Source organism: Narcine bancroftii, chromosome 2 (assembly GCF_036971445.1).
Source record: "Narcine bancroftii isolate sNarBan1 chromosome 2, sNarBan1.hap1, whole genome shotgun sequence".
Classification (NCBI taxonomy): Eukaryota; Metazoa; Chordata; class Chondrichthyes; order Torpediniformes; family Narcinidae; genus Narcine; species Narcine bancroftii.
The window spans coordinates 187,083,489-187,097,269 of NC_091470.1; the positions used below are offsets into that span (position 1 = coordinate 187,083,489).

At 48.4% G+C, this 13,781-nt stretch overlaps 1 protein-coding gene across 1 annotated transcript; it reads right to left on the reverse strand.

The window, feature by feature from the left end:
• Positions 1–4,144: 4,144 nt before the first annotated feature.
• On the reverse strand, positions 4,145–13,577 carry LOC138753018 (zinc-binding protein A33-like). Its single transcript, XM_069915612.1, has 9 exons — positions 13,173–13,577; positions 12,260–12,484; positions 11,734–11,838; positions 10,427–10,606; positions 9,964–10,125; positions 9,620–9,853; positions 7,277–7,299; positions 7,060–7,172; positions 4,145–4,714 (listed from the first exon to the last, which is right to left on the reverse strand). The coding sequence occupies exons 1-9, from the start codon at positions 13,575–13,577 to the stop codon at positions 4,161–4,163; spliced, it is 2,001 nt and encodes a 666-aa protein (XP_069771713.1). The 3' UTR covers positions 4,145–4,160.
• Between the last annotated feature and the right edge of the window lie 204 nt (positions 13,578–13,781).

The following is a 13,781-nucleotide window of genomic DNA, read 5'->3' on the forward strand; positions in this document are numbered from 1 at the left end:
TACCCCTAATAATTTTAAATACCCTCAATCAAATCCCCTCTCAACTTTCTACGCTCCAAAGAATAAAGACCTAACTTTTTTTTAACCTTTCCCCATAACTTAGACCCTGTAAACCCCACAACATTCTGGTAAATCTCCGCTCTCTCTCCAATTTTTTGATATCTTTCCTATACCTTGGTACCAAAACTGCACACAATATTCCAAATGTGGCCTCACCAATGCCTTGTACAATTTTAACATCACATCCCAGCTCCTAGACTCGATGCTCTGGTTTATAAAGGCCGACATACCATAAACTTTATTCACCCCCCCTATCTACATGAGACTTCACCTTCAGGGAACGATGTACCATTATTCTTCGATCCCTCTGTTCTACTGCACACTTCAATATCCCACCATTCACCATGTAGGTCCTATTTTGATTAGCCCTACCCAAATGTAACACCTCACACTTATCTGCATTAAACTCCATCTGCCATCTTTCAGCCCACTCTTCTAACTGGCTTAAATCCCTCTGCAAGCTTTGAAACCCTTCTTCACTGTCCACAGCTCTATCTATCTTCGTATCGTCCACATACTTACTAATCCAATTTCCCACCCTATCATCCAGACCATTAATGTATATGACAAACAATAATGGACCCAGTACTGAACACCGCTCATCACCAGCTTCCATTTCAATGTTAATACCTAATGATTGAATATATTCAATATAGAGATAGATTTTAATTTATAGGAGGGTTATGGAGCCCTAGGATTAGAGTGAAACACCATAAGAAAAGGCCAATCAGCCCATCGAGTCTATACCATCCATCAACCATTAATCTTAAATTATTCAGTCAGTACGAATTGAAAACGTCACCTCCTCAACTGATTATCAACACAAGTACATCCCGAGGATGTGTGCTTAGCCCACTGCTCTACTCATTATACACCCATGACTGTGGGGCCAGGCACAATTCCAACGCCATCTACAAAGTTGCCAATGACACCCCAGCTGTCGGCAGAATCACAAACGGCAATGAGGAAGTGTACAGGAGGGGAATAGATCAGCTCGTTGAATGGTGTAATGACAACCACCTCAATGTCAGCAAAACCAAGGAGATGATTGTGGACTTCAGGAGGAAGTCAGGGGAACAGGACCCAGTCCTCATCGAGGGCTCAGTAGTGGAGAGGGTCAAGGACTTCAAATTCCTGGGTGTCAACATCTCCAAGGATCTGTCCTGAAGCTTCCATGTTGATGCAATCATGAAGAAGGATCGCCAGCGGCTGTACTTTGTGAGGTGTCTGAGGAGATTCAGTTCATCACCGAAGACTCTCGTAACCTTCTACAGGTGTACCGCGGGGACCACTTTGGCCAGTTGCATCAATGCCCGGTATGGAGACGCCAACTCTCAGGACAAGAGTAAATTTGTTATCTCAGCCTGCGGCATCACAGGCACCAGACTTCACTCCATCGAGGACATTGAAACGAGGTGGTGTCTTAAAAAAGCAGCCTCTATCCTCCAAGACCCCCCCCCCCCACCAGGCCAGGCCCTCTTCACTCTGCTACTATCGGGGAAAAGGACCAGGAGCCTGAAGCCAAGCACTCAGCAGCACAAGGACAGCTTCTTCCCCTCCGCCATCAGATTCCTGAATAATCAATGAACCAAAGACACGGCCTTACTTTTCATGTATTATTATTTTAATTTTTTTTATAGTAATGTGGTTATAATGTGAATGTTTACACTATGATACTGGTGCAAAACATTGAATTTCATGACGATAAATTCTGATAAGATGAAGATTCTCTTATTTTCATGTAATAAAACTGACAATGTAATATTACATTCCTTCAGCCCACTGTAAGGTGGACAAAGAGTTGCCAGGAGCATTGCCCGGAATCCCTTATAGTAAGAAAAGGAAAAGCAAAAGAGAGTCCCTTCAGAGACGCTGAGTGTCCGTTGATTTGCCCCTGCAGCCCCCACAGCCGTACAGACTCTTATTTGGTCCATCAGTCCATTCAAACTCCAGATCCAAATCTCTGACATGACTGAGAAGCCTTCGGCGCCTGAGGGCCTTCTTGCCCTCAGTGCCCTCTCGAATCCCAATTCCGATTCCTGGTTCCCGCGAGCCAGTCACCAGCAGCCCATCTGGGTCCATTTCCCATTTATCTTTGTTTCCCCCCCCCACCCCACCCCAGAGTCTGTCACTCGCCTACACAAGAGGGACAATTTGCAGCATCCCAACTAACGCAGCGACCTTCACATCCCTGGTGATTGGGAGGAAACCGGAGCATGTGGAGAATAGGCAAAGGGAGTTTGGGGTTGAACCCAAGTCACTGGAGGTGGCAACTCTACCCATTGCATCATGGGCACAGACACCTCATGGCTGCATTGGCAGCAGCACCTTCATTGGCACAATTGGCCCCATGCCTTTACGGCGCCAGCGATCGGGACAGGGGTTCGAATCCCATGCTGTCTGTAAGGAGTTTGTACGGTCACACGGTGACTGTGCGGGTTTTCCCCGGGATGGGGGGGAAAGGGTTTCTGGTTTCCTCCACCCATTTGAAACCTACTGGGGGTGCAGGTAAATGGGGTATCAATTGGACGGCACGGACTCATGGGCCGAAGTGGCCTGTTACCGAGCTGTACGTCTAAATTTAAATTTAATACCAATCAATAAATAAATGAAATATCCTTTGAGAGCGGCATCATTGAGTAACACAATTGTTAAAACTCCTGACTCATAAAACCAACAGCCTAGATGGGATCCACTTGAAACCCTAGTTTCACTGGACATTTTTTTCCAAAAGGATTGCTCCCTGACAACAAATTGGAGATTATGATAGATCATTTCAAGCCGAACGCAAAGATAATTTCAGATTTGCTGTATCATGTAGGAAGTTGGAGAAACATTCAATTAAATTTTATTGAATTTAGCATGTTTAATCACATCACAATACTGACACATTGTGTTAGTTCAACCGACCTAAAAATGTTTTTCCGCTGATTTTCATTCGTACTCGGCATCTGATGCCTCTCGTGTCAGTCTCCAACAGTAGTCAATGGATTCCGGTCGGCCCCCGATATCATTTTCCCACGGTCACAACGTCCCGGTGAAATCTTTCACCGCGCCTGACACCGGCCACCCTGAGATCAGTGGGGAAGATGTCCAAGGGAGAATGCAGAACATGAATTTTCAACAACACGTTGCACGTCATGGTCTCGCGCGCTTGAAGTAGGCTTAAAATACGATAGGAAATCACAAAAATAGGTTATATCCAAAAAAAAGGTACGTGATAGGAACATTTTATGGCGACATTCTTGATTAGCAGTCCAAAATCTGTAAAATGCACCCAAAAACATTCAGGAAGCAAATTCATAATTGTGGAGCATTTTGAATGAAGCCAGTGAGATTGGTGGTAAGAGGGCGGTTTTTCTGGTAGGCCTGTGACCTCAGGTATATCACGGGGATTAGAGCTGAGCCTCTGTCTGGTACAGGGAGGGGTGCTTAAAGAAGGCTTTGAGAATCAGGGAGGACACATACTATCCAGCCCGCAGGATACATGAAGAGGGTCCACTGGAAAATTTGTCCGCAAGTATGAACGGTGAGACGCCGATGATACTGTCAGCAAAGGTGCCAAGGTGTCCAGGGAGTGGGGTGGGGGGGGGGGTGTGTCATGGTGTACGTGATCATTTGTGAGCGTTGGTTTCTCTGTTAAAATAATGGAGCCCAATGTACATCTGGATAATGTGAATGAAGTTGGTTTTGATGCTTGGTAAACATATTTTGGAGATTGAAATAAGTGGGCAGCCCAGTCAGCGCCACGCCATTACAGCGCCAGCGATTGGGACCGGGGTTCAAATCCCCCGCTGTCTATAAGGAGTTTGTACGTTCTCCCCATCTCTGTATCATGTTTTCCCCAGGGCGATCTGGTTTCCTCCCACCCTCCAAAATGTATCGGGTGTAGGTTAATGGGGTGTGAAATGGGCGGCGCAGGCCAAAATGGCCTGTTATCCCGCTTTACATATAAATTTAAATTTAAAAAAAAAGTACATTTTAAGTTGCAGAGAAGTTGGGGGGGGAGGTGGAAGGAACAGAGGGAATATCTGCAATGGGGAAGAGATGGAGATGGAAAGGCTGTCACAAGAGGTGCGAAAGGTTTCGGAAAGTTTTTTTTATTCATCATGGTACTGAACTGGGAAGATTTTCATTGGATCCGAGTTCTGTCCATCATCGTTGATTCCTGGGCTGAAGTAAGGGAAGAGTCTCTCCAAGAAGATGTCAGTGAACGTGTACAGGTGGGTCATGTCGTCCACATTGTAAAAGGACACTTGTCCGCTCTCATAGTCCAGGTAGACGCCAATGGCCTTGGGCTTCACAGTGACACTCAGGCGGGTCCTCGGCACCGTCGTGGCTTTGTATTCGTTGCCATTGCGGAGCCACACAATCCAGTAGCCGGCGTCCGGCGTGGCGGTGGTGTGCCCTTTCCGGCTGATGGATTCCTTGACCACTCCCACATCCCACTCGGTCTTGGTGCCCACCTGCACCTCCCAGTAGTGCTTGCCGAATGTGAAGGCCTCGGCACCCAGGACGCACACGCAGGTATCAAACCTCTCCGGGTTGTCGGGCACGTCCTGCTTTACGTTGCTGTACGACACAAGCGTCAGATCGTCGGACAGCAGGAGACGAGGGTGGGCTGTGTTGGGATTCAGCGTCAGATAAGCTGGGACTGAGAGAAATTAAAACAAAGAAATAAAAAATCAAAAAGTGTTCCTTCCATCCATGACACTTTAACCTCTGTATTTTCTCGCCGATATCAGAGAGAAAACCTTGTTATGAACTGTGGGTAACAAGCAGTAATAGGACAATGAACCAGGCAGTATTTCTAACTCTTAAACTATAATTTTAACTTTAAACTTTCCCTAATGTTAAATCTATCCTCAACTTTGTACAGGTGTGTGTGTGTGTGTGTGTGTGTGTGTGTGTGGGTGATACACCCAAACCATGCCCAGAATTAATGTTGAACTGATGGGAAGACTGGAGTTGTGGCTGCCTCACTCCCTCCTGACAGCTGCCAACAGTCCCCACACTGATCCCACCACCCCCTTCCCCATGGACGAACGATAAAAAAGATACAGTGAATTTCCAACGTGACCATTTCAAGAGGCGACCGCTCGGTCAGAACAGAACTCAGATGTAAGTTGGGGAGTAGCTCCCTTTCAGATCAAGTTCCTGACCTTACTCAGACCTAATCTCCGGCTCTGCTCTCAGATCCAGACCCCAGCCCCACACAGAAACAGACCCTTCGGCCCATCAAGTCTGTGCCGAACTATTATTTTGCCTATTATTTTGTCCAAATCTTAAGAGCATGGGTTGTGGCCCTCGAGGCCCTGGGCTGAACCAAACCCCTCCAGAGACCTGCTTTAGGAGGCAGGTTCATGTTTTTAATTTGGTTGTTGGATCTCCCTGTCATTCATTGCACATCCCCAATCGTCCATGAGAAGGTTGGCCTGAGCTTCCCCCTGCAACCTGGTGGGGAAGGTGCTCTCACGGTACTGTGGGGGAGGGAGATTCAGGATTCACTCACCCGTGAATTTTTCTTTGCTGAAATGCACGTTGTTTTTCCTGGTGAAGGAGGTACCAGAGAAACCTGCTCCCTCCCATCCACCTCCTCCTAGGTCCATTGCGGCTTCTTCTGCAGACGAGGTGATGGCGACGAGGTTGCCCCAGTCCCAGACCCATGACGTCTCACATGACTGTATCATATCTCATTCTATCCACCCCTCGGGGGGGGGTAATTGGATCAGACTGAATCCCCCACCCCTGCCTTTAGAGACCAGTCTATGAGACCCATGTCAGGCAGCCATCAATCTGGAACTGAGGGAAGGACGGGTTACACTGTGCAGAGGGAGGTTCACCAGGTTGAGTCCAGAGATGAGGGGATTGGCCTATGAGGAGAGATTGGGTCATCTGGGACTGTACTCACTGTAATTTAGAAGGATGAGAGGGGTTCTTATAGAAACACAAAATTATGAAAGGCATAGATAAAATAGAGGTAGGTCAGTTGTTTCCATTGGCGGGGGAGACCAGAACCAGCCTCAAGATTCAGGGTTGCAGATTTACGACAGAGATGAGGAACTACTTTTCCCAGGGATTTGTGATTCAGTGGAATTCGCTTCCCATTGGATAGATTTTTTGCATAGTAGGGGAATTAAGAGATATGGGGGTAAAGGCAGGTCAGTGGAGATGAGCCGATCATCAGATCAGCCGTGATCTCATTGAATGGCGGAGCAGGCTCGACAGGCTGCTCCAAAAGCACAATACTGGAGAAACTTAGCAGGTCAAACCGTGTACTTTATGGTAAAGGTACATAACCAACGTTTCTGCAGACGTTTGTGTCTTACACTTGCAGGGAAAGTTCTTATCGAACAAAGGTGAATGCAAAACTGGGATTTATTTCAAGGGGAACACCACAGTGTCTGCAGACTTTCATGCTTTACTCCTTGCTTTTACCCCCACAATTTTCAAGCCAGTTTATGCCTTGAGGGAGTGCTCAGACCCGAAACATCAGTAATAGAATGCCATAGGCCGGCGGCTCTCAACCTTTTTCTTTCCACTCACATCCCACTTTAAGTAACCCCTCTGCCGCAAGTGCTCTGTGATCAGGAAGGGATCACCTAAGGTGCGACGTGGGTGGGAAGAAAAAGTTTGAAATCCACTGTTTTAATCATCCCTCATTGACTCGTTATGTGCACGGTTTCATCGCTCCAAAGGAAATGGGCCAATTACAATTTTTCTCAAGCAAAATATTTCAGTTACAATTGGGTCTCGAGCAGTGATTCTCAACCTTCCCTTCCCACCCACATCCCACCTTAGGCAATCCCTTCCTAATCACAGAGCACCGATGGCAGAGGGATTGCTTAAAGTGGATGTGAGTGGAAAGAAAAAGGTTGAGAACCACTGGTTTAGGTGCTCTGAGATTGGTAAGGAATTACTTAATGTGGGATGTGAGTAGGAAAAAGGAAGGTTGAAAACCACTGGTGTAATCTTACGAATATAGAAGAACTTCCTTACCAGGTCTTATAACATCTTTAACTTGTTTCCAAACTCTGTATTGGATAGGTCCTTGAAACATTCCGAGAGTCATTTTGCCTTCTTTTATCATTGGTTGATAGTTATCTTCAGCACTGGGGTGAATACAAGGCAATCGACATTAGCACATTGAAGCCAGGTCCTCCAACTGGCCTCTTAATTATTGCACGGCGAAGTTTCGGTGAAGAAAATGTCATACCTCTTGTCATCCAAAGGAGTGTCCTGGAGAGGAAACAAAACCAGGATTTAGTGGTGTGAAGAAGGGCGAAGCCTTGCCTCGAGGAGGAGGAATGTGCGCAGGATGCAGGTGGCAAGCACTCCCGGATGCCACGTAGTGATCTGGAAGATGCAGAGCTGCAGGTGACCCTGCTCGGATCCAGCAGTTGAACACCACCGGAAACGCCTTCCAAACACTCTTGAGGCACAGCCTGTCGAACCAGTCCGATCGGAAACTGGAGCAGCCCTCCCACCACTCTGGCCTGACTGCCACTCATTCATAAGGTCAGAGCCAATCCTCTCTCGGACTCAGCTCCACTTGAACCACCCCAAACTTATGTGGTCTCCTGTCATTTTTTTAATTCACGCACAACCCATGAAGTGCACCACACCGTTGAAAATTCATTTTATGCCTTTGCACTTGGACGTCATCCCTGCTGATCTCGGTGCTGTCAGCGACGGACGTGGGGAAAGGTTTCACTGGGACACTGCTACTATGGGAAAGCGGCATCAGGGCAACTGGAAACCATCAGTGCTGGCCGACTACTGTTGGACTGACATGAGGGGCATCAGGTGTTGAGCACAAATGAAAGTCAGCGACAAACATATTTAGGTCGGTCGAACGAACGTAATGCGTCTGCATTGTGGTGCGCTAAAACACACTAAATTCAATAAAAGTCAATTTAAGGTTTCCTTCGTGATACAGCAAATCAGAAATTATCTTTGCATTCAGCTTGAAGTTGTCTATCATAATATCATAATCCCTATTTTATTCAGGAAAAAATCCTTTTGAGAAAAGCTGTTGCCCAGCCACTCCCACCCCTCTGAAGTTCCTATACGTTCACCATGGAAGGAAAGCAGTGTTTGAAGCAAAAACACAGAGAAGCGCATGAGGAATTCAGCCAGTCTCGCCCAGAGGAGGTAAAGATATATTAACGATGAATTCAGCCTGACACCTACCCTTGTGCGGCAAATGATGCTCCAAATTCTGCCCACACCTCCTCCCTCACCACCATTTGGGGCCCCAACAGAGGCTGTCCAGGTGAAGCAGAGCTTCTCTCGTGAACCTGCGGGGGGGGGGGGCCCAGTGCTCCCGCTGTTGCCTCCTCTTCATCGAAGGGTCTGGGCTCCTCCCGCCGCCATAGTGGGGTTCTCCTGGCGGCTCACCCATTTCAATTCCCAGCCCCATTCCCTTGCTGACATGTCTATCCAAGGTCTCAGGCGCTGCCAGACCACAAATTGGAGGAACAACCATTGTTTCAATCATCCCTCAATGACTCATTATGTGCACAGTTTCATCGCTCCAAAAGAAATGGTCCAATGGCCATTTTTCTCAAGCCAAATATTTCAGTAACAATTGGGTCTGGAGCAGAGATTCTCTCAACCTTCCCTTCTCACTCAGAGACCACTTTAAGTCATCCCTATGCCATAAGTGCTCTGTGATTAGTAAGGGATTGTTTAAGGTGGTCTGTGGATTGGAAGGGAAGGTTGAGAATCACTCCAGGAAAAGGCATGCATGGTAAATGGTCGGGCACTGAAGAGGATGGCAGAACAGAGGGATCTGGGATCACAGACATTTCCCTGAAAGTGGCGTCACAGGTGGACAAGATTGTAAAGAGAGCTTTTGGCATATTACCCTTCATAAATCAAAGTATTGAGTCGAGGAGTTGGGATGTTATGGCCAAGTGGTATAAGGCATTGGTGAAGCCAAATTTGGAGAATTGTATGCAGTTTTGGTCACCGAACTACAGGAAAGATATCAATAAGATAGAAAGAGTGCAGAGAAGATTTACCAGGATGTTGCCCGGACTTCAGGATCTGAGTTACAGGGAAAGGTTAAGCAAGTTAGGACTTTATTCCCTGGAGCGCAGAAGAATAAGGGGAGATTTGATAAAATTATGAGGGGGATTGACAGAGGTTTTTTTTCGCACTGAGGGTAGTGTGATACAAACCAGAGGACATGGGTTAAGGGTGAAAGGGGAAATGTTTAGGGGGAGCTTCTTCACACAGAGAGTGGTGGGAGCGTGGAATGAGCTGCCTACTGAGGTGGTGAATGTGGGTTCATTTTTAATGTATAAGTAAACCTTGGATGGGAGGGTTATGGAGGGACATGGACTGGGTGCAGGTCAGTCAGACTGGGCAGAATAATAATTTGGTACAGGATAGAAGGGCTGAAGGGCCTGCTTTCTGGGCTGCAATGTTCTATGGTTCTTGGTCTGCCCATAATTTCCACTGTTACATTTACACAGATGTTCGCAAATCCGGGAGGTCCGCCAAAATACGGGTGGGTCAGGCCTGTTTAAACACAGCGCAGGGTTTGACTGACCTTCACCAGCATGTAGATATCATGGCTTTCGAGCTGCTTCTGGGCCTCGGCCAGCATCTCCTCTGTTTGGAGCAGGGCATTCTGGATATCTCCAAGGTTCATCTCCATCCTGGCAAGAACGCCCTTCTCTTGCACCCTGAGGTAATTGAAGAGCTTTTCCTGCTCTCCATCCAGAGCGCTGCGCAGTTTAGAAAACTCAGAGGCAATGTGGTCCTGCAGTTGACTCGACTGGTCCTGGGGGAGGAACAAATGCTCAGAGTCACTCCCCACACTAACGTTGGAAAACTGGCACTGGATCCTCACTGCCCACTTCCCAACCTGCAGCCTGGCCAACAGGACACTACCTTAATCTTCGCGATCCTCTCCTGTTGCTTTGCCTCAAACTCCAGGTAATCGCTCTTCCACTGCTTCAAAGAGTTGAGGGTCACCTTCAATTTGCCCTGGAATGATAGTGGTAAGATCACAGCGGGGTATGTGATGGGAATGAACCAAGGTGTTACAGGTTTTATTTTATATTATATATAAATGTTTTTAAAAGTGATAGATTGTGGGGGTTTAGAGTGTAGGTCATTTCACAAACAAACACTTCATAAAAGACATTTCATTTAAAATGCAAGAGCTTTGCTGAAAGCCAGACATCAAGGCTCTGAGTGCCTTTGCAAAAGCAATGGAACTACTTTGGAATAAATTTTCAGAAGCAGGTACAAATGGATCGAAGCCCAGACTCAAAGGCTGATAAGATCTTTCAGAGATTGGGTTTGGAGCCCCCGAAATGAGTTCTCATTTGGGGGGGGGGGAGAGATCTACAGTAGCTTTTCGAGGCTGCAATGTGGCAAGCTGGCAGGCTTGTTGAAAACCCCATTTTGAAGACAGGTTGTGAGTTCTGAGTTCAGCCTGTTCAAAACCCCTGTGGTCCTTACAAGAGGAAATGGGCTGGCTAGAGTGCATCTCCTGAAATAAGGGAAACAAGAGGAACTCTGTGGTGACCTGGAAGAAGAGGTTATCACTTGGAAAACACATGAAGGGGCAAGTTTCTTCAGCAAGACACTGAAGTGCCTAATCGGAGGGAATCAGTTTGTGTCCAACTTGCCATAAATCTCCCTCTGAAGCCAACGAGAACTTTCCTGATTGGTAACCATTTACCTTTAAGCACCAAAGCCTGGTGAAAGTTCATAAATGTTAAATTCTGTGCACAGTATAAGAATTTCCCGATACTGGTGAACTTGGAGTATTGAGATTGGACTGTGAATCAAAGAACTTTCCTGAACATATCCATATTACATACACGTACGCTTAGAATTAGAAGGGGCTTAAGTTAATAGAAATAAGCTAAAGTTTGATCTTTTTATGTTTAAATAAAATTAAAAGCAACTTTTGTTTAAGTAACCACTTGTCTTGGTGAATTTTTATTGCTGCTGGGTATTGGGGTCTTCTGGGCCTGTAACTTGAGGTCTTGTCCTAAAAACACAAGGCCGGAGAAACACAGCATGACCTTCAACATGTGAAAAAATGCAGACATTCCCTTGAATAAAATGGCAGGGGGGGAGGGGCGGGGGAGGAGCCCGGTCCCAAGGCAGGAGGTAAGAGGGAGGGAGGGGCACACCAGCAAACAGGGGGAAGGAGGAGATGGCTCTGTGAGCGGAGAGCTGGAGGAAAGGAGGCAGAGGGATGGGAAAGAGAGGAAGAATGGGGTGTGGGCCAACAGGAACCATCAAGACCGTGCAGCTCTCCCTGCCCCTCCCCTCCATTTTGTTGCGGGAACCTCCCCACATTTTTCCACACCTTGATGAAGGGCTCAAGCCCGAAACATCAGTTCTGTATCTTTAGCTTTGCTCCATAAAGGATACTGTTTGATCTGCTGAGTTTCTCCAGCTTTCTGGTTTTTACTTCAACCACGGTGTCTGGAGACTTTTGTGCCTACAAGGAGCTAGTGTGAGCTGGGGGGGGGGGGGGGGTGGGAGCTGGGGACTCCTTGTCTGTCAGATAGGCTGCAGACGCTGTGGTTGTAGTAAACACACCGGAACTTAGCTGGTCTTTTCAGCATCCATAGGAGACAAAGATATATTGGCAACATTTTGGGCCTGACCCCTTCTTCAAAGGCAGTAGCAGGATACATCAGAAAGTCTCAGAATTATGGGGTGCCACGGTTGGCGTAACGGATAGTGCGATGCCTTTACGGCACCAGCGATCAGGATCAGGACCAGCAATCGAATCCCGCACTGTCTTTAAGGCATTTGTCCATTCTCCATTTTCCCTGGGGGCTCTGGTTTCCTCCCACTGTCTGAAATATACTGAGGGGTGAAGGTTAATGGGGTGTAAATTGGGTAGCACGGGCTCATGGGCTGGAAGAGTCTGTTACCGACTAAATTTAAATTTAAAATTCAAACAGTGGGCCAGACCAGCAAAAGGTGTTATTTGGATGCGATGAGGGATGAGGTAGAATTTATCATCTCTGTGTGAAAGGAGAAAGTAGCCTCTTTTAAACTGCAGCCAATGGGTGGCCCTCTTGGGACCTGGGTGTGATTACTGGGGCAAAGGTGCTGGAAGCACTTTTTAAATTGCAGTGGGATCCACTCATTAAATCGCCAACCCAGTGATTTAATGGGGATTCCGCCCCCGCAATTCACGTCACGCACTCACCGGATATACTGCTGGATGTTCGGATGCCTGGTGACACACGCATGCAAGCGCTGATGTCACCGGAATAAGCGGGTTAGCCATTTTCAGTTTCAACTTGCCTGTGGACGTGACCCAGGTAAGTTTAACTGGGTTCCCTGATGACCTCTGAGGTAGGTCAGGTACTCGGTTGGATTCCGGCTGGGTTGACAGGGTCAGACCCTTTTTAACTGCCATGTAACTGGGGCACTATCCAGGCAAGTTGCCCGGTGAACCCCATTTTACATGGCAGTTTGAATGGGCCTTCTAAAGCATTGGTTCTCAACCTTTTTCTTTCCACTCACACCCCACTTTAAGTAATCTCTCTGCCATCAGTGCTCTGTGACTAGTAAGGGATTGCCTAAGGTGGGATGTGGATGGGAAGGGAAGGTTGAGAATCACTGCTCGAGACCCAATTGTAACTGAAATATTTTGCTTCAAAAAAATTGTCATTGGCCCATTTCCTTTGGAGCGATGAAACGGTGCACATAACGAGTCAATGAGTGACGATTAAAACACTGGTTTTCAAACTTTTTCTTTCCACCCACATCCCTTACTAATCGCAGAGCACCGATGGCACAGGGATTACTTAAAGTGGGATGTGAGTGGAAAGAAAAACGTTGAGAACCACTGGTCTAGAGAAAGGAGAGAAGGGGGGAGAGGGGGAAAGGGGAAGAGGGAGGGGGAAGGGAAAGAAGTGGAAGGGAAGAAGGGGAGGGGGAAGGGGTGCCGTGAAGAGAGGGGTGGGTTTAACTAAAGCCAGAGAAGTCGATATTAATGCCAGTCGGATGTTGTTCCTCCAATCTGTGAGTGGCCTCGGTCTGCCAGGGCCATGGGTGGCCACTGCGAGCGGACAGAGCCCAGGTGCCCAGCGAGGCGACCTTGCCCCCTCCCTCACCCTGTGGATCTCCACCGCCTCGCCGATCAGCATAAAGTTGTGCGCCCGGTGGCTGCGGCCATCGCGCCGGTCCAGGCACATCACGCACAGGAACTTCTTGTCCGTGTCGCAGAAGAGTTCCAGCTCCTCCCCGCGATGGTCCCCGCAGTGCCGGGGCCCGAGGGAGACGCTCACGATCTGCTGCACCAACCGGTCCAGCGCCCGGCTCGGCTGGAGACTCCCGCCCGGGACGGTCCCGCCGCACTCGGGACAGCGGCGCGCCCGCCCCGCCTCCCACCACCGGCTGATGCACTCCCGGCAGAAGACGTGGCCGCAGTCCAGCACCACTGGCTCGGTGTACGGCTGGCGGCACAGCGGGCAGCTCAGCTCGTCCAGCAGGCTGCCCGTGGAGCGGCCCAAAGCCATGCCCCTCTCCTCCCCGCCGCCCTGCGCGCTTTTACGCAGCCGGCTGCAGGGTGCTGGTGGTGGCGCCGCGGAGATCGCTGGCACTGAGTGAAGACCCCCCCCCTCCCTCCCAGCCCAGCCCAGCCCAGCCACGGGTGTCCCTCCTCAACACCACCCCTTCTGTATCTCAGAACCCTCCCCCCGAGTAATCCACCGCCAAAGGGC